This window comes from Nicotiana attenuata, unplaced genomic scaffold (assembly GCF_001879085.1).
Source record: "Nicotiana attenuata strain UT unplaced genomic scaffold, NIATTr2, whole genome shotgun sequence".
Taxonomy (NCBI): domain Eukaryota; kingdom Viridiplantae; phylum Streptophyta; class Magnoliopsida; order Solanales; family Solanaceae; genus Nicotiana; species Nicotiana attenuata.
Genome location: NW_017671061.1, coordinates 347,998 through 368,305, shown reverse-complemented (window position 1 = coordinate 368,305; position 20,308 = coordinate 347,998). Strand labels below are relative to the sequence as shown.

The window sequence follows — 20,308 nt, the reverse complement described above, 5'->3', positions numbered from 1 at the left end:
CAGCAGAACCAAATACCTTATTTGGTTGATAGAATGAGGATTGAGGAGAACTGATCTCATTAAATTTAGCATAACGTATACATCGTTTGGTTGTAATTTTGCATCTTGTAAATAATACTCGCATAAGTTATGCAGGAATCCATTCATTATTTTATGCGGAGTAGAATGTGAAATAAGAATACGTGTATTAGAAATGCAGAGATTAGACTATTTAAAGACAAAAATGCCCTTAAAGTAAGTAGTTCTTGTATAACACTAATCCTTTCATTATTAATCACCGCAAAACACTTCTTATATTATTAATCATCTCATAACAATTCCTTTGTTACTGGCCACCGCATAAACAATCCCTACATTACTAATTCCTGCGGTGCTACCCTGCATATTCAAGCAAGCTATTGATGCCTCTTGATCTCTGATTAAGCTCCTAAACAAGGAAATCCATGATATTGGAACTTAATTTGCAGGTAATTTCCTATTTTCTTTTAGACCTGAAGTTACAGATGACTTGACAAATTTTGAGAATCCATCAGCTTGCTGGTCGGATGATCTTAGAGGTGGAAAGCCTGTTCGACTATCTGGGATATTTGATAAACTTACTTACCAAGTGCGGAAGGCATTTTTCTTTCAATCAATGAAATATTCCTTAAGTACAGCACATTGTGATATTAAGTCAAAGGATGGACGTGTAGCAAAGATTCATTTTCTGATTGAAAGCACTGGGAAAGATGTACCTATCATACATCCAGATAACTTTGGGTATGTGCGTGTAGATAAAAGTTCGCCAGTTGCCTTGCAAGAGCAGAAAGAAATCTTTCTGCTCCCAACTGTTCACTTCTCCAACTTCTTAGATATGGAGATTCATGTTAGACTCAGTGATACAGGTAATAGAAAATTAAATCTGGTTCAAGTGTTAGTTGATATATTGTATTACTGACTTTTGCTTTAGTACAGGTCTGCCATCTACTAATGGTGTTGACTGCATATGCAATGAGGCAACTATTCCCTCTGGGTCGTTTGTCAACTTATATGCAAATCCTGCTGCTATTTATTTTATTGTTACCTTAACTTCCTTTGGTACAAGCTGCAAACCAATAAATAGTAGTGACAGTGCGAAATGGCTGCAGAAGCGCAAAACTAAAGTTCAGTTTTTGGATATCGAATTAGATTTTGGCAATGGCAAGTATTTTGCATTGCTAAGATTATATCGTGGACAGAGAGGGATATTGGAGGTACTTATCCTGCTTAGCTGCTTATTACCTTACAGCAAGGTGTTAAATTTGTCTGTGTTTGGTGCAGGCTGCTGTCTTTACTTCTTACACCTTGGAGAATAATACTGAATTTTCTTTGTTCTATTTTCCTGCAAATCACAAGTTTGTTTCTAGGTAATCTCTCGTCCAAGATGAGTTGTAATTTGTTCATTTGGCTCAGTTTTGTCCTTTGCTGAGTGGTACTATTATATCCAGGCATGAGGTGGAAAATATTGGTTCTGCGGTGCCTCCAGAATTAGGATCTTATCTTCCTCCCGGATCAACAAAATCATGGTTCAGCAAGTAAATTTTTTCTACTTAATTCGCTAGTTCTAGTTTAGTTGAATCCATTGTGTCGTCTCTCCTTGTTCCATCTGTCAGCGGTTATGAAACTGTAGGCATTATGCTTTTCATCCTGCATAATTCTTGCTTATCCTTGCTAGATGCCACAAGGTGCACATTACACTCTTGGCTGAAAGAGCCTCTAAAGCACCCTTGGACTTGGACGCTTTATCAGGCCTTACAGAGGTGAACCTTGAAGTGGAAGGAGAATTTGGTTCCAAAACTGTTACAAAGTTGGGAGTCTCTTTGAAACCATCTGTTAGCAAAGTAGTGCCCCTGCAGGTTGTATCAATGTATCCCAGATATGTCATACTAAATGAGTCAGATGAAGTCATCACTGTTCGTCAATGTTTTTTGGAGGTCTGTCTTTGTTTTTGATTTTAGATGTTAGCTTTCATTTGCTGTTAAACTGATAAGAGTTGAGGATGAAATCATTTTTGTCTTAGGAGGATGGGACTGACACAACTGTTACACTCAACAGTAAGCAGAGAGCAGCATTAACTTTGAGGAGTGGAAATGGGATGACAACAATTAAAAGACGCACCCTCTTTGAGAATTTTCTCAAAAAGCATGCAAAATCCCAAAATGATTCGTCTTTTTTTGTCCAATTTCAACCCAATAAGGCCAGTTTCTCCTGGTCTGGGCCAGTTTGTATTGCTTCACTTGGACGCTTTTTTCTTAAATTCAAGAAGTCGACCGAGTATTCTGCTCAACAATCAGATCCTGCAACTCAGCATAATTCAGCCATGTGTGAATTTGCCACTGTTCATGTGGTTGAAGATGGTCCTACAATTGTTTTACGATTCTGTTGGCCAGCAAATATGGACCTGCCTTACCGGATTGAAAACCGCTTGGAAAATACTTCTATTACATATTATCAGAAGGAGGTTTTGTATCTCTTTTCATTGTTTTCGATGTTTTGACTTGCAAGTTTCAACATATTGTAATCATGCAATTAACTCATATCATGTACCTTTGTCGTGGAGAACCCTCAGGGTTTAACAGAGCCGGAGGTTTTGGCATCTGGAAGTAGTGTTGGCTATGTCTGGGATGACCTGACACATGCTCATAAGCTTGTTGTCCAGATTGACGGTAGCTGTTGACCTCTTAAAATCTTCACTAGAACAGATACTATAGAAGTTTAACTGCATATATTGATGATGCACCCTCGTTATTTTATTAAGATTAGCCTGTTGTATTTTTATATGTTGATGTTGAATAGCATGAACCATCTCATCGAAAAGTTTTAGCTGTTGGATGGAAATTCTTTTTATTTGCTTTTGAATTATTTGATTAGTCTAGTTATAAAGCAGTGTCTTCACAGAATATAGGTTAAAAGTTGAATTACTAAAAGATATATAATTCTGTGAAAGGGTATGATAATTTATCAATACCAATTAACTACTCCCTCCATCACAGTTCATTTGAGGGTGTTTTAATTGGGCACATAATTTAAGAAAGAAAGATAAACTTTTGAAACTTGTGATCTAAAACATGCCATAGACGTGTATGTGGCTATAAGTCATCTTATTAAGGGTAAAATGAGAAGTTTAAAGTTAAATTGTTTCTAAATATAGAAAGTGTCATTCTTTTGGGGCAAACTAAAAAGGAAAGAGAGTCGCATAAATTGGGACAGAGGGAGTACGTCTCAGTTGCATATTAGTTAGGGCGACCTATGTATAAATCCTCCATGTGCATTCCACTCAATTCTGGCTCATTTAATTGCTATGCTTAATAATGTCTTGAAGACAGATTAGGGGTTTTCTATAACTAGAGGTTCTTTAGTGCTCACACTTAACCCTACACTGATGTTCAAGTCTCTAACTAGATCAAAATGACTCTTGATGCAACTGTAGCAACAACAGCTAAGGCTTAATTCTCATTAGTTGGTATCTTCTATATGGGCCATATGCTTGCATTTAAAATTATGACTAGGAAAATGAAGGATCAGCTGTCCTCTCTGTTTTTTATTTGAGGTACTGTTTCTACCTTTTGCTATGTGAAGTACTTGTCTTGTTCACTTGTATATGTAATTTTTTTTCAAATTAGTATGACTTTATTATCTATTTATTAAAAAAGTATGACTTTATTATCTCATTTTGGTAATTTTTATCTTGCAGCTGTACATCTACTACGTGAAATAAACTTGGATAAAGTACGTGAATGGAAACCATTTTACAGGATTAAGCAACAGAGAGGTCTAGGTTTTCACTTACCTCTGGAAAAGAAGACAGAAGATTCAAAGAAAAATAGATATGGGCAGTTAACTGGCATGGAGATCATTAAGTTGGGTTACGAAGTATATGCAGAGGGCTTGACTAGGGTTCTGAGAATTTGTGAGTTTTCTGATAGACGCAGAGGGGACACTTCATTCCGTTCCTGCACAAAGATGCAGCTAAGAATCTCCTCTTTTGCAATTCAATTACTGGAACGTGCAAAGCAAGTAAGTTTGTGTTTCTATGTAAATTTTTGCTATCTCTGTGTCCTTAACCATCTTTTATCTGGCTGTTGTTGATCCTTTCAAATTAACAGTTTCAACGTGCTTGAGTGAATTGTTTTTTCCCCTGGAAATAAACAAGCCTTTTTAAATGTATCTCTTACCTAGTTAGCTAATCTCTAATTAGTTGTACAGTGAAATAGTATGTTCCTTTCTACTAGAAATTTTCCTTGAGAATAATTCATCTGCATAGCCATCCAGCCTGACTTTCTTGTTAAGGGATTTTGCAGTTTGAGAAAATGGAATTTTATATAGTAATACCACAGTCTAGTGGTTATTCATCTTCTGTTTCTAGAGATCAGTCTTATTCACTCTGTTCTGTGATGAAATGTAATAGTGTATCATGACTGGAACACTTGGGTCGTCATCTTAATTTTTCTTTGGCTAATAAGAATGGACTTCAGCTTATAGTTTGCAAGAAAGTCTATGATGTCTGTGGAAATATTCATGTTTTGTATTATGACAGGTTTAGAATTTAGGGAAATATGAAGGGGAATCACAGACTAATTTTATCTTCAGTACAAAGGTGTGAAAAATAGAAAATTGGTCTGTGTCAACCATTTATGGAGTAATCTAGGAGAGTCAGTAATAGGATAAGCTGTGGGTTATCTTGGAAGGTCGAGGTAGTAAATTCCGTGTGGCTCATATATGGTACATCCAAGATTGAGCAATTAAATGTTTGGGATATACAGCTATTGATATTGATTGAAGGAACAACCTAGAATATGTAACACTAAACTGCACTAAAAGCTAGATGTTTATTAAATCTTTTTGCTTGGAGTAACCATTTTTATATAAATAGCTCATTAGATCTATTAGATTTTGTAAGCTCCTTGAGCAGATAGGAGGTTTTTGCTTCTCAGGAGAATTGACTTTCTTGTAATCAATTACATCCTCTGGATGATAGATTTAATGAAAGCTTACCTTACTTGATCCAAAAAAAAAAAAAATGTAACACTAAACTAAAGTCAAAGATGAAAGTCGCTTGACCTGCTCTTGTTCCCATGGTTTGGAAAGTAACTAATAGTGGAGGAAAGAGATTTATTAGATATACAACCAGAAGCTCCTGAGTCAATGACCTAAGATCCAAGAGTGAAGGACCGAGAGATTTAAGCAACAAACCTTTATAAGTTAGGACGATAGAAGTTACTTCTGGAGATGACTGCTTCAGTGCTATACGCTAGAGGAACTTGGCCCCATTTGTTTCCACTTTATGGAGTTTTGAATCTGGATCATACAGATCTCTTGTTTTTTCTTTCACAACCACTTAATATTAGTTCTTAATAACTCTCAATTATTCAGATCTAGTACAGAGTCTTAAAATCATCAAGATGTTCGGTTAAAGATTTTGTGAATGTAATCTTTTACTACTACTCTATTATTACCATCACCGTCCGCTACCCCCATGCAACCACCACAGCCAACCACCTATAAAACCTACCACCACTACAAATCACCTCTACCATCAGCCTCCACCTCACAACCACCATCTCAGACCGTCTTCACCACCAGTCATCACTACCAACCACCACTACCACTAGCCTCCACCACACAACCATCATTGTTGACCAGCACCATCCAACCAATTCCATCGCTAGCCATCACCATCAGTCACCATCGCACATCCATCACCTCTGGCCATCAACACACAACCACCATTATCTGCTTCCTCCGCCAACTGCTGGCTTTTAGAATGTGGTTCATTAAAGAAACAATTTATGCAACACCATGTAAAATTAATATTATCTCTAATATTTTGTGGATATAATATTTATTAGTTATTTATTTGAATTCTATATTTGTTAGTTTTAATTAAAGATAAATTACACACATTTAGATGTTGAGAAAACCAAGTCTTAATTATTCAGTATTAAAATCTAGATACAATATCTTTGACGATAAATCCAATAACATCCAGAAGATGAAAATGAGGTGTCTAGTCCTTTTCTATTTTTGGTGTAATGGAAAGTATTTAGAAGACCATGAGTCTATTGTTGATGTCTTAGAATCCTTTTGACAAGACAATGGATTTGGAGTTTCTTCCAGTATTTCACACGGTAAATATGGGTGACTACACAGTTTTTGTGTACTCTACTTATTAATATACAAATGTGTTCCTTCTCAAAAAATAAAAGTCTGTGTCAATGTCTACAAAGTCAGAAAATAGAACCTCTCGGAAAATTTAAAAGTTGCATTTTAAGGCAAGAAGGTTTTCTTCTTTTCGATAAGTAAAGCAAGAAGACTGTTAATGGATCATGAGGATAGTGCTTGCCCCTTTCTATGGAACTTATGTCTTCTGATGGCGCAAACTTTAGGTTATGTCCTGCTGATTATAGGTATTCCCTGATGTTCCTTTGTGCATGAGAATGTGGACTATGATTCCAGTTTTAAGATCGAGTAAGGAGGAATAAAGAGAGGAATTTGGCATCAGAATTCACCATATAGCTTGTGTATAATTTGAGCTCTACTAACAAACTCAGCTTGGCTTCCATGTGTCATTTTACTTGTGATCTGATTAATTGTGCTCAATTGCTTAAAAAGATAGCTCATTTACCTGAAGTTCATATACGTATTTCGACCTACTGAAGGATTTAGGTGACAAGGATAAGGGCAATGCATTGATCTACAATCCAATCATTATGGCAAGACTAAATAGGATAGACTTTGACGCCATGTTTGCTGAAAGGCACAAGTTCAACCATCTCAGGGTACAGGTAATCTTCTTTTCTGGTGCTTTGTATTCGTTTCTGTGGTGGATCTCCTTCCTAATGACATGGTTGATGGTATTCTTAACCTCAAGATGCTAATGTCTATGTAATCACGATGCAGTCACTGAGTGTGGAGCCTAAGTGGGTAGGAGCTCCTTTTGCATCAATGCTTCGGAGGCACCAAATAGAAAATTGTGACGCAAATGATCGAGTCCTCCGCATTGGACTTGTTCTAGCTTCATCAAGTTCTAGTGTCAAACAAGTCAAACACTTATCAATTGTTCTTCAGGTAATTCTGTACGTCACATAAATACCGCATGACTCTTCTTTGTAACTATATCATAGTCTTGTACAAGTTCTGACTGTTTATTTGATTTATGTGTAACTGCAAATTGCATTTTGGATAGGAGTTAGTTATGTTCTTGCCTATATTGCACCATCAGCTTTCCATCAATGAGTTATTTAGTTACTCAGATCTCCTCTCTTGTTTAACAGAACCAAATAGATCTCATCTAGTTTGAAAAATATCTAGGGTCTCTTGTCCTAAAGTTTCAAATTTGGTGTTCTAATTCTGATTTAATTGGTCAAATTCCCTTCATTAAACTTGAATATTGAACTAAAAAAATGAAGAAAGAAGTTCGGTTTCAATTTTCCTTTTCAGGATGAGGTTTGATTGTTTCCTTATGTCATCTTTATCTTGCTTTCCAAAATTATTCCAAGTGTTGACGAACTTCTTCCTTTTTTAGGCGGATGAGATAAGATGGGTTGAAAGAGAAAGGGGGGGGGGTGGGGGTAGGAGGAGGAAGGAAGGTTGTGGAGGAAGTTCCCATTGAGATGAAATGGGTCTCTATGATGCCAATTTTAAACTATAGAGAGGAGCTCCATTTAGTTTGGCTGTGTTTTTATATGTAAATGTAGATTTTTATTATAAATGGCAGTCGAGAATTACAGAGCTACCCGATACTTGTGTTGGTGAGAGGTAGCAGGTACTCAATAAAATTAGTTGAGGTGCGAGCAAGCTGGCCCAGACACCATTCTCATAAACAAAAAGAAAAGAAAAGGATTACAAGCTGGGTTCTAAGAGCCTTAAAAGGAAAAGGTACCACGAGACCAAAGATAGCAAATGCATTGCAGATAAACACCAACCAAAAGATGGCCTTATTTTTTCCTGAATTTTTAAATGAAGGACGAAATCAATCCAAAAGCATTGTAAGCCCGGGCATGCTGGTCCTGCTCATTTGCCCTCCATCTCCTGTTGGATCATTCACAAGTGGCAGTTGTAAATAGATGGCTTTTTTCATTAGACCATTGGCCTTTTTCCACTATGTCCCTAAGTGAAAATGACACATTTTGTACGAAAGGTCATAATTTATCTTCTCTCTTTTTTTGTTTAAAGGGCAAGAACTAATGGGAAAATTGGTCAATTGTGTTGATTTATATAGTTCTCAGATGGGTTGTATGAGGGTTCCCAAAAGGATTTAGAAAGGCCTTATAATCTACTCACCGCTTTAGAGTTTTTGAGTTGGGTGCTAATATTCTTACGTATGGTATTAGAGCAAGTCTATTATCACGCTCATAAGTCCTTATTAAAATGCTCATGTGAATGCTACAATGGGGTTATTTGGGTGGAAGGGTATTGAGTTCCTCATACCGAAGAATAATAGTGCATGCTATGAATTTTTCAATACGTTTGGCGGATTAATCAACTGCATATAGGTAAAGATGCCAATCCCTGAATTATCCTTTGTAATAGATGAGGAGTGTGTTAGAAAACTGTAACAAAACTAGGAACATCTGAAGTAAAGTTGTTTTGTAGTACTTTTTATGTGTATTACCTTTTTAACATTATCTGTTAAATCATTTATCATGCTAACAGATAACTTTGGCAGGATGTTCCATTCTTCAAAGGCCTTCCCCATAATTTTCTACTATTAGTCAGGAAACTGGTTTGTCACTTAGTTATGCTTTTGTTTTGGCAGGGACACGTTCCAAGATCAATAGGAAATTGACGCGTGACTCGCTCGTCGTCATATTTTTGTTATACTTACATATCCTGTTTGTTCCATCTTTATACCTCTGAATTTTCTTTGCAGCCCCTTGATTTCAACCTCGATGAGGAGACATTAATGAGAATTGTTCCTTTCTGGAGAACGTCCCTCAGCGATACAAATACTCCAAGTCAAAAGTATTACATTGATCATTTTGAGATCCATCCTGTTAAGGTATCTACAGCACTTTGGTTTCACTATGCCCTCCTCCCCCAGGGAAGTTCTTTTTACACTGAGGAGGAAATGTAAGTCACAGAATTAACTCACTTTTTCTTTCCTATCAATGTTGCTGAAGGTTGTGGCAAGCTTTCTTCCTGGGGAATCTTATGCCAGCTATAGCTCCACGCAGGAGACGCTAAGATCTTTACTTCACAGTGTTATAAAGGTGTGTTACATAGTACTAACTCTGTCTCATTTACGTGACACCATTCAGTCGGGATTGAGTTTAATATGTTCATTTGGCTTGTACAGTACATTACTAGTTAATTTCAGATAGAACACATCGCGTGAAAGTTTAAAATTTGATTGGTTAAATAAAGTTGAATTCATGAAACTTCTTGAAAGTTGTAATCATATTACTACTAGGAGGATGTCGAATTCTGCCAGGATAGAAAGAGTATACTGTAAATTGTGGATGGAATATTCAATTACTGTACAGTTGTTCACTTACTATTTAAGTGAACGTCTGTTCTTGATTTACCTGTGGTGTAACATTCTTTCTCCTATATCTGCATTTTTAGATACCTCCCATAAAAAATATGATAGTAGAGCTCAATGGCATCCTTGTAACTCATGCATTTGTCACTTTCCAGGAGTTGTCAATTAAATGTGCCCAACATTATTCTTGGTAAGCCTGTGTTATTACTAGTATGGCCTATGCTCTCAAAAATTATTGTTGAATAGCAGCTGAAAATTGACATTATCTCTAGGTACGCAATGAGAGCAATCTACATTGCAAAGGGAAGTCCCTTGCTGCCACCAGCTTTTGCTTCTATTTTTGACGACTTAGCTTCATCATCTCTTGATGTTTTCTTTGATCCTTCTAGTGGGCTTCTTAATCTTCCTGGACTCACCGTTGGTATGCCCTTGGAAACTCCTAAATCCGTTGCTTACTGCTTGGTGCATTACTTTAGATGAGTATTGCTGAGTTACACAACCTATGTTTAATGGACAAGCATGGTGTGTAGCTAATCTCTTTTGATGCATTGGTGCTCTTATGGGGTCTTTTGTGGCAGTTCTTTCAAATTTGCCTGTGCATTGAAGTACCAGGAAGCAAATACTTCATGTGGAAATTAAGAATATTTTGCGCTTTAATTAGACTATTTGAATATTACAATCTTCTTATTTTGGGGAACATGCCTTAGCAAGATTTGCTTCTTAGCAAAAGATCTTCTCGTGTTGGGTGTGGTTTCTGTACAATATAGATCTTATCAAAAATTGAAGTTTGTTTAGCAAAAGTACCTTCTGAGTTGCAAATTAGGCAGGCAAATGAAAGTAGCTTGTCTATCAAGGCAAAGTCAGGGACTACTAACTCTGCCCATTTTCTTAAGTGCCTATGACAGAGAAAGTTCTTTCAATTTGAAATGCTTAATGAGATTATTTGTAACTTAATCCAACCTGATTACTAGAACAAATATAAGTCAAGCAGAGTTTCCAAACCATAAAACTATTTGCAAATTTGAATTTTAGGTGCGGATAGATTAAATAGGATGTTAGGACTTTTACACAGTACTTTATACCCAATTTTCATGAAAGTGATGATATCGGCTGCTTTTCCGGTCCAATTTTGCTTTATATGAAGAATTAGCTTGACAATCTTTGCTGCAGGTCTCTTCTGTTAGAATTTACTGGCAAGTATGACGTTTTCCTTTTATTTGTGTATGTTGCCTTATTGAAGTCTTTGCTTGCGTTTTGGATGATAGGTACTTTCAAACTCATTAGTAAGTGTATTGATGGTAAAGGGTTTTCTGGAACAAAAAGATACTTCGGTGATCTAGGGAAAACTGTAAGTTCTATAGTTAATTTTTTGTCATGGTTGCTTTGCAATTGTCAATGGTGCCGCATAAGCTGTTTCCTATGCAGTTAAAATCAGCAGGATCAAATATCCTTTTTGCTGCTGTCACTGAAATATCAGACTCGGTTCTGAAAGGAGCAGAAGCTAGCGGATTAAACGGAATGGTAAGAACATCTGATCTAATAGCATGCCAAATATTGTAACTACGAATCCAAGCTTGAAACTTTCAATTAAACCTTGATTTAGTTATGAGTTTGGCACTATCTCAGGTTGTAGTTTGGCTCTGTCATCCAAATTTAATTTCATGCGTTCTTTCCAGGTGTATGGTTTTCATCAAGGAATACTTAAATTGGCAATGGAACCTACGGTATTGGGGAGTGCTTTCATGGAAGGTGGCCCTAATCGAAAAATTAGGCTTGATCGAAGTCCTGGGGTTGATGAGGTATGATACATTTGTGGTGATGAGTTCTTATTTCATCTCAATTTTTTCCTGTAGAGATAACAGCTGCTGATGGTTGCAAACTTATGTTGTTTGAGTGGGATAAATCAATGCTCCATTTTATGTGCCGTCAGAGAAACATTCAGACATGTTTGGTCAAGGCTCAGTGGAGGTGGTCGTGTTGATTGACATAACTTGCATGGTTTTGGACACTCATGTCTAGATGGCCACTTCCCCTGGATCTTCAGGACTCATCTATCTTGTAAAAGGGGAATGGTTGAATTTTATTTTGGAAAAAGTCTGCACGACATTGAATAACAACACTCTAAACTGCATAACACATGTATATTGGTGAACCAAATTGTTGTTGGAGTAAAAATTGTCAGCTATATACTACTCCATGACCTTTTCCTGAGCCGATGGTCGATTGGAAACAGCCTCTCTGCCCTTTCGGGTAGGGGTAAGGCCTGTGTACGTATTACCCTCCCCAGACCCCACCTTGTGGGACTATACTGGGTAGTTGTTGTTGTTGTTGTTATATACTACTACATGACTTGAACTTCAGGTGCAACTGTTTAGTTAAATTTCCTAGCAAATTATGGAATTTCTAGTCATTTCATCAAATTATGCGGAGTATAGGACTCGTTATTTCTATGGGCCTAAAAATTGTAGTATGGCCTACAGGAGTCCTAAGTCTTCTTTTTGGATGAAATAATCTGGCTAGATGGCCTCTGAAGAGCTTGGAAATTTAAAAAATAGCTGTTGAGGAAACATTTAAATTCTGACTGATAATCTGTTGGCAAGCTAACTGAATGAATATCTATCGCTAGTTTTGTTACATTATCCAATGTTTTGCTCTTGTTTCCAGTATGACAGTTTAGATGGTGCCATCTTTCCTGTTGTTTTGGGGGGTTATAAAAAACTCCTAGTGCTGAATATTTCAATGCACTGAAGTTAGTGTCATTTCATATATAGTGTGTGTTTGTGATAGGTTCTACCGTTCTAGTTGTTCTAGCAGACAGATTAAATCATCATATAAGTGACTCTTTCGGTTGTAATGCAGCTTTACATTGAAGGGTATCTGCAAGCCATGTTAGATACATTGTATAAGCAAGAATACCTGACAGTCAGAGTCATTGACAACCAGGTAATCGAACTAAATTCTCAGTGTGTGTGTATGTTGTTTGCCCTTTTCTTAAAATATGTCAAAATTGAAAAAATGTAGCTCTGTTCTTTCTTCTTTTTTCTTAATTAGTTATAAATATGTCACCGCTGAAAAGTTCTAGCACTGTAGTCACCTTCATCATGACACTGTAAACTTTTCTGTCAGAACTTTAGTAAAATTAGGAATACATGAGGTCATTGACAGCTTGCTTAGCTCTAATTTTTTCGTCGTAGCAAATTAAGTGCACATGTAGTGATGCCAATCTCAAAGTGTAACATGAATCGCAAATGACTTTTATGTTCTTTATATTCTGAAGGTTATCCTCAAGAACCTACCACCAAGCAGTTCTCTTATAGAGGAGATTGTGGAACGCGTGAAGGGATTTCTTGTGAGCAAAGCGTTGTTGAAAGGAGATCCTTCAATAGCTTCTCGCTCCTTGCGTCACATTAGAGGGGAACGTGTGAGTACTAGTATCTCAGTTGCATCTTGAATGTTTATTATGTAGTATGACATTTTTTTTTTTTTTTTTGAAATGGGTATGCATATTAAAACATCAGCACAAAGGAAATGCTGGAATCAATAATTACAGATAACAAAATGCAAAAATATCACCTGCACATCTCACAGGGATCTATCTATGACACCTATGATAGATTCTGCTTCATCTACATATTTTTCTTTACATTGTCATCCCATGCTTCATTACTGAGTTATTCCAATTTACCGGCACTCTTTTGCATAAAGCACTATCTATTTGGTAAATTGAGGAATTTCGCGATCTCTACTATGTTTTCTCGTCTTGAAGGTATCTATTTACATATTTCCGGAGAAGGTTGATTTGTTCTTTTATTCTGTTCGTTTGACACTGCTATTCATGTTTATTGCTTTAGGAATGGAAACTAGTACCAACAGTGCTGACCTTGATTGAACACCTTTTTGTGAGTTTTGCAATTGGGGTGTTACGGAAGCAAGCTGGTAAAGTAGTTGGGAAAGTTAATTGGATGCAGAAAGTTGAAGCTGATGATCAGAAAGCCATTGTGCCCACATCTGGGGGTGGTTACCAAAAGCTGAACTTTGTCTGGAAATGGGGAATCGGAAAGTTTGTTTTCTCAGGGATGCTAGCATATGTGGATGGACGATTATGTCGCTATATTCCTAATCCTATAGCCAGAAGGATTGTTAGTGGCTTCCTGTTAAGTTTTCTGGAGAGAAACGACGAATAATTATCGTTTTCTTCAGCTTTCTCATTAACTATAAATGGCAAGTGCACTTTATTCAGAGGCTTCCTTATCAAAGGATAAAGATCACCCCCTCCCCTTTCAATTATAGGATGCTATTTGATTGGCTATGGAATTTAAGAAATATTGTCAATACATACCTTAATCATATATAATCTATCTATCTATATTATTATAAAACTTCGAATATTTTATGTTGGATTTGTATAATTTAACGTTTGTATAATTTAAGGATATAATTGTAAATTATCCAAGGCTGAAATTCTTTTCCAGTCTAAACTAAAATTGTAATATGAAAACCTCACCATAATACAACTTTGCGTTGAATGCTTATACCAATCAGATATCCTACTTACTACTTACTGTTGAAGTTTAAAACCGTATCAATTCCACTTGAATACGAATACTTGGAATTACCACTTACAATCATTATAAAGAAGGTTTTACCGTGCCTTTCTGCACTAGATATTCTCATTAATGTATAGCTGCATGGACCTCTTAACCGAATATTTTCAAACGGATAGGTAATTTATATAATAACTTCATGGCGTTCATGTACATTATCATGTATTTACATTTTGTAGTTGGTTAGAAGCATGTCAAAGCTTCTCTTTTTTATTTCTTTTCTTTTTATTTGTAAAACAAAGATAATTTTCCCAACATAATTTGGTTTTTCTTTCTTTTTATTCCCTTATTTCTTAATGCTTAAATCTTCTAGTCTTATGTGGTGTGGAGTTAGATATGGAAAAAGATAATATTTGTTTATAAAATATTCCTCATGTCTACCAAGGAATAAAGAACGATTAAAATATTACTAAAACGTTGATCGAGTGTTATGGCCTTAAATATTTGTATAATGTAAGGATGTAATTTTAAATTATCCAAGACCGAAATTCTTTTCCAATCTAGACTGCACATACACCGCCCATATAAGATATTGCGTATAATTCTTGGGCTATGCTTGATATTTGGTTCTCCAGTTTGTATGGGTATTGTTCTGTATTATTCTTCTATATTTATCTATTTACATCTATATCTATCTATATATTATTATTGTTGGGTTTTAAGAATTTAATATGGCTTAAAAGAGGGTGAATGGGAAATGGAGGAAAATGAAAATTTCAAGTGAAATTTTAAGTTTCCCCCCTTGATGAAGGAACATTGTCCAATATTGGAAGAGGAAGAGGTTTTTATAGGTATATAAGCAATTACTCTTCTTCTAGCTCTTAAAGAGTTGAGAAGAAGGCAAGCCTCGCGCCATCGTCGCTCGGCTCGGCTTCGGTCAAATGGTTGATCGATTAATTTGTTGGACCAAATTTATTTGTTAATAGTAAAATATTAACAGAAATGTTATTAAATATTTATTTTAATAACAGAATATTAATATTAAATCCAATCAGTTTCCGTTTTCAGTTGTGTAGCTGAAAATTAAGCTACCCTATTTAATTTTCCCTCTTTATTGTTGAGTAAATAGCCATTTATGTTATGGCATTTATGTTGTGGCCGTTTTGCATAAACAACCATTCTGAAGAGTTGCACCTCTTCAGATTTCAGCCCAACATTGGCTATAAATACAAGTCCATTCTCCTCAGAATTTCCATATGAATTTTTCTGAGTTCTTCTCCTTTCTTCTGCATATTTTAACTTCAAAGAAAGCTACAGTAAGTGTGATTTGCTACCGAACTTTGTGTTCGCTGAAACACTAGGGTTTGAAGTACCACTACACCAGTGTGTAATTCGTTCTATCCCGGGAGGAAATAATCCATAACCTTGGGTACTAGGAGGGGATTAAATTCCTTAAGGAAACACTGTGAATTCAGTGAGATCGAATTATTTTTTTTATTTTATATTTCGTTTACATTTTTGTTTATGTTATTTTATTTTCTCCAGAATTATTTTACAAATACAGATTACTAACAATTATAAAAGCACAAATGTTAGGAAGCTAAATGTTGAGAGACAAAAATATCACCGATAAATTGATCGGCTTTTCGCCTTTTAAAGTTAATATTTCCGTTTTGTAGCAATTTAATATAATTCTGGGTTAGGACTAAGTAACCTTTTATCTGTTGGATCCAAGCTATATTTATTACTCAGTTTATAATTTAAACATAAGTTGTTGTACTATGTTCCTAACTCCATGTGGAGCTCTAAGATTACAAATATAGGCAATTTCTCTGGCAATACTATCCAGGTTCTGCTCTTTTGTTTAAAGGTTCGTTGGTTTCTTTCAATGCATATCACATGCACACGTTTTGAAATTGGTCTTTTTATATTCTATAGAGGAATATTACTTCTAAACTATTATGAGCAAATTATGTTCACTTTATTCTTTCTATAATATTATTTGTAACAACTCTTTTCTATATCAAATGGACAAAAAAGATGCCTAACACTAGAGTGGTGATGCTAAATATTAGGAAGCAAAATTAGTTATTTAGGATGAAACACTTATGGGGAATCTTATATGAAATTCAACTTTTACCATATAAAATGAATGATATCCTCTTAAATTTATCCGAAAATAATTGCATGTATGCTTGTGTACTGCAATAATAATAAATAAAACACATAGTCAAATAAATTGATCGCGTGTTGGACTATATTTGATGCAACACATTTTATTACATTTACTACTATACGTCGCATTTTCAAAAGGAATATCAATATCGACAATAAGAGTTCTAATCATAACAAGCAACCAAAGTATCATAAGGGAACAAACACAAAATATAGTATATAAAGAAGTATAAGGTAAGATATTGTTATATTTTTTTATTTCTATATTATTAATACATATATCATTTGCCGGTTCAGACAATGATGTCAAATTATTTTAAATTCAAGTATAATGTAAGTATAATAACATTTGAATATAGATAATATTTTAGGTAAATTTAATTTTTGGTTCCTTAATATCTATAAATAATTAATTGAGAATTTTCGTAAAAATATGAATGCCAAAATTTTAGCGATCGAAAATCAACGTGTAATTGTTATCGTGCAATGCACGTTCATAGAAACTAGTACTATATTAAAAGTGGGAAGCCCAAAACCAAAAAATTACATTACAAAAATACCCTCCTAAATATTTTTAAAAAAAAAAACAACTAAAAACTAAAGCTATAAAAAAACCCACAAAATAATGCTTCATACCCGTTCAGTAATAGTCACGCCCATTCCATTTACAAAGCCAAACAGAAACAAATCACCACTTCCCAAAGCTAAAGAAACAAATTGTCACTCCTCATTCTTGATAGATTTCTACAAAATATCCATAAAATCATTTACTATTTTGATAACACTAATATACCGGTAAAAATAACACATAAATTATCATATGCTTTAAGATTCCTACATATTATTGAAGTTCCAAATCTATCTCTAGCTGCAAAGTTGCCTCATTATTTTAGAAATGCATGCACTAAATATTTTTCTTCCACTGGTAGATGAACTTATTTCTTTTGTTTTTTTATTTCTTGTCGTGGACTTTTTGTTTCACCTTCAATGTATGTTATGTCTTATTAATTTATAGGATTGTCTTGGTATTGTTTGTGGTTGACAACAAATGCAGGAGCACAATTTTATTTTTTCATTTCCATAATTTTGTATTATATTTTATTATTCACTACTTTTCATGTGTAATAACTTAAAAAAACTTAGTATACGCTGAAGCACGCGTTCGTTTTTTTCCTTGCATATGTTGGCTTAGCTTAACATCCATATATTACTATCATAAAAGTCAGTTTTTGGTTTAGTTTTTTCCTTTATCTATTTTGGAGATTAAAAAAGAGAGGAGTATGATCTCTGTGTTGTTTTTTCATTCCTTTGTTCACGTGAAGGAAAACACTTGCCATTTTAAACGTGAAAACAAAATAATGGAAAGAAATATAATGTTATGATTGATAGATAGCATTCATAAATACGTTTTGTGAAATAAAAATATAAATACAATAGAACTAAAAAATTGTAACGACCCGGCCGGTCGTTTCATGAGTTACCGCTCCGTTTCCCCAATTTCTGCTTCTTATTGCTTTGTTTATCGGTTCTACGTGTGATTGGGTTGAGTGGCTCAGGTTTGGAAAGGTTTTAATAAGGTTTGAGACGCTTAGTCTCTTTTGAGGAAGCTTAAATTGGAAAGGTCAACCGAATGTTGACTTATGTGTTAGAGGGCTCAGATGTGAGATCCGATGGTTCGGATAGCTTCGGGAGGTGATTTAGGACTTAGGAGCGTGATCGGAATGTGTTTTGGAGGTCCGTAGTAGATTTAGGCTTGAATTGACGAAAGTGGAATTTTGGCGTTTTCCGCTTGATAAGTGAGATTTTGATATAGGGGTCGGAATGGAATTCCGGGAGTTGCAGTAGGACCGTTGTGTCATTTGGGATGTGTGTGCAAAAATTTTAGGTCATTCGGACGTGGTTTGGTAAACTTTTTGATTAAAAGCGTAATTCGGAAGATTTTGAGAACCTTAGGCTTGAATCCGATGTGTTTTGGTTGATTTGATGTTGTTTGAGGTGTTTTGAAGATTGGTATAAGTTTGGATGGTAGTATAAGACTTGTTGGTGCTTTTGGTTGAGGTCCCGGGGGCCTGGGGGTGATTTCGGGTGGTTGACGGAAGGTTTGGAGTTGAGTTGGGAAGCTGAAGCCATTTTGTTGCTGTCATAACCGCATCTGCGGTTGAAGGATCGCAGGTGCGACCCCGGAGATGCGCAAGACCAGTCGCAGAAGCGGAAAGAGCCTAGGAAGGCAGGAACCGCAGAAGCGGTTGAGGAACCGCACCTACAACGGCGCAGGTGCGGATTGTGCATCGCAGATGCGAATTTTGGCCCATAAGTGAAAACCGCAGATGCGGTGTCTTTGGCCGCAGAAGCGGTACCGCAGATGCGGTGGATGGACCGCAGGTGCGAAAAGCCTGGGTCAGAATGTATATAATTTTTCCTTTGCGATTTTCAGAGGTTTCACCATTTTTAAACACGATTTCTGGAGCTTTTGGGCGATTTTGAAGAGGGAATTCAAGGAGACTTCATTGAGGTAAGGTTTTGGGTCATAAAAACTCGTTTCTATGGTATGATTTCATGGATTAGAGCTGTAATTATGGAAATTAAGGGTTAAATATGGAGGAAACTAGGGCTTGGGAAATAAGGTCTTTGATTAAGGATTTGAAGGACCATTTGTGGTCAGATTTCAGAACATTTGATATGTATGAACTCGTGGGGAGATAAGGAGTCTAATGATGTAAAATTTATCGAATTCCGAGACGTGGGACCGGAGGTCATGTTTGGTTAATTTCGGGATTTGCGTTGTTTTTCGATTGTTTTCGAGTGGGCTTTGTCCCCTTAGCATATTTTGATGGTTATGTACTGATTTTGCCTAGATTTGGAGCATCTGGAGGCCGATTCGAGGGGCAAAGGCATCGCGAGCTAGAGTTTGGACCGGATTGAGGTGAGTAACGATTATAAATGTTTTCCTGAGGGTATGAAACCCCGGAATCCACATCGTTGTGCTATGTTGAGGTGACGCACACGCTAGATGACGAGCGTGGGGTCGTGCACTATTGGAGATTGTGATTTAGTCCATCGCGAATGACTGTTTTACCGCGTATTTGATTGCAAACTATTTGATGTATCATGTTTTGGTCTAAATGCCATATTTGGGCTTCGTGCCAACTGTTTGGACCCTTAGGGGATTTTTACTGCCATTTCCTCACTGTTTTGACTTTATACTTGTACTCAGTCATGCTATATTCTACTATTTTCATAACTCAGCCATGTTTACTCTGTTTTAATGCCTTAAATGATATTTTAAAAGATATTTTTGAGCTGAGCATCATATTTTACTGTTGCTCGAGTGGCTTATGAGATTCTGACTAAGTAAGCCCGAGGACCTGTTTTGTGAGGATCTTTGGATCGGGCTGCACGCCGCAACAGTGATACACTGATTATGATTATGAGGCCGAGGGCCTGAGATTGTATGCCACGAGGTGGCTTGTTGATATGAGGCCGAGGGCCTATTAATTATGCCACGAGATGGCTTGATATTGCACTTGGGCCGTAAGGGGCCCCTCCCGGAGTCTGTACACTGCCAGTGAGCGTAGGTACCCATTATGATATGAGATATAGCCCGAGGGGCTGGTATTGTTCTATGTTATTGCCCGAGGGGCTGATTATGTTGTTATTGTGCCTGAGGGGCGGTTTTTATGTGTTTATATGTGATGACCCAAAATGTCATCACTTGTTTTAGAAACAAATTCAGTGTTTGAGGCCTAAAAGAAGAACCTCCTTTTTACCTCACATCGATTTGCGTGCCTGGTCCGGACCTATATCCAAAAAGCCTTCTATGTGAAAATATGAGAAATAGAAATTTCTAGAGTTAAAATTTGATTATGGTTGACTTTAGTCAACATTTTGAGCCAACGGAGCCATATCCGTGTTCCGATGATCCCGGGAGGTCCGTAGGAAAATATGGGACTTGGGCGTATGTCCAGAATCGGATTCCGAGGTCCCAAGCCGGAGAAATGAATTTTAAAAAAAAATTGTTTTCTGGAAAATATATGAGTTTTTGGAAATGAAATGTGTTTGAAATTTGATAGTATCGGGCACATATTTT

The 20,308-nt window shown here is 36.2% G+C and overlaps 1 protein-coding gene across 1 annotated transcript; it reads left to right on the top strand.

The window, feature by feature from the left end:
* Positions 1–467: 467 nt before the first annotated feature.
* Positions 468–13,881, top strand: LOC109205602 (the record flags this gene model as incomplete). Its single annotated transcript, XM_019368317.1, is given in 20 exon segments — positions 468–884; positions 955–1,232; positions 1,300–1,385; positions 1,467–1,553; positions 1,694–1,952; positions 2,039–2,479; positions 2,588–2,684; positions 3,713–4,035; positions 6,678–6,803; positions 6,919–7,086; positions 8,891–9,019; positions 9,141–9,230; positions 9,658–9,692; positions 9,775–9,923; positions 10,768–10,850; positions 10,928–11,023; positions 11,179–11,301; positions 12,362–12,445; positions 12,780–12,923; positions 13,354–13,881. Coding segments are annotated over 20 exon segments (3,548 nt in total), but the record flags the coding sequence as incomplete, so codon positions are not given.
* Between the last annotated feature and the right edge of the window lie 6,427 nt (positions 13,882–20,308).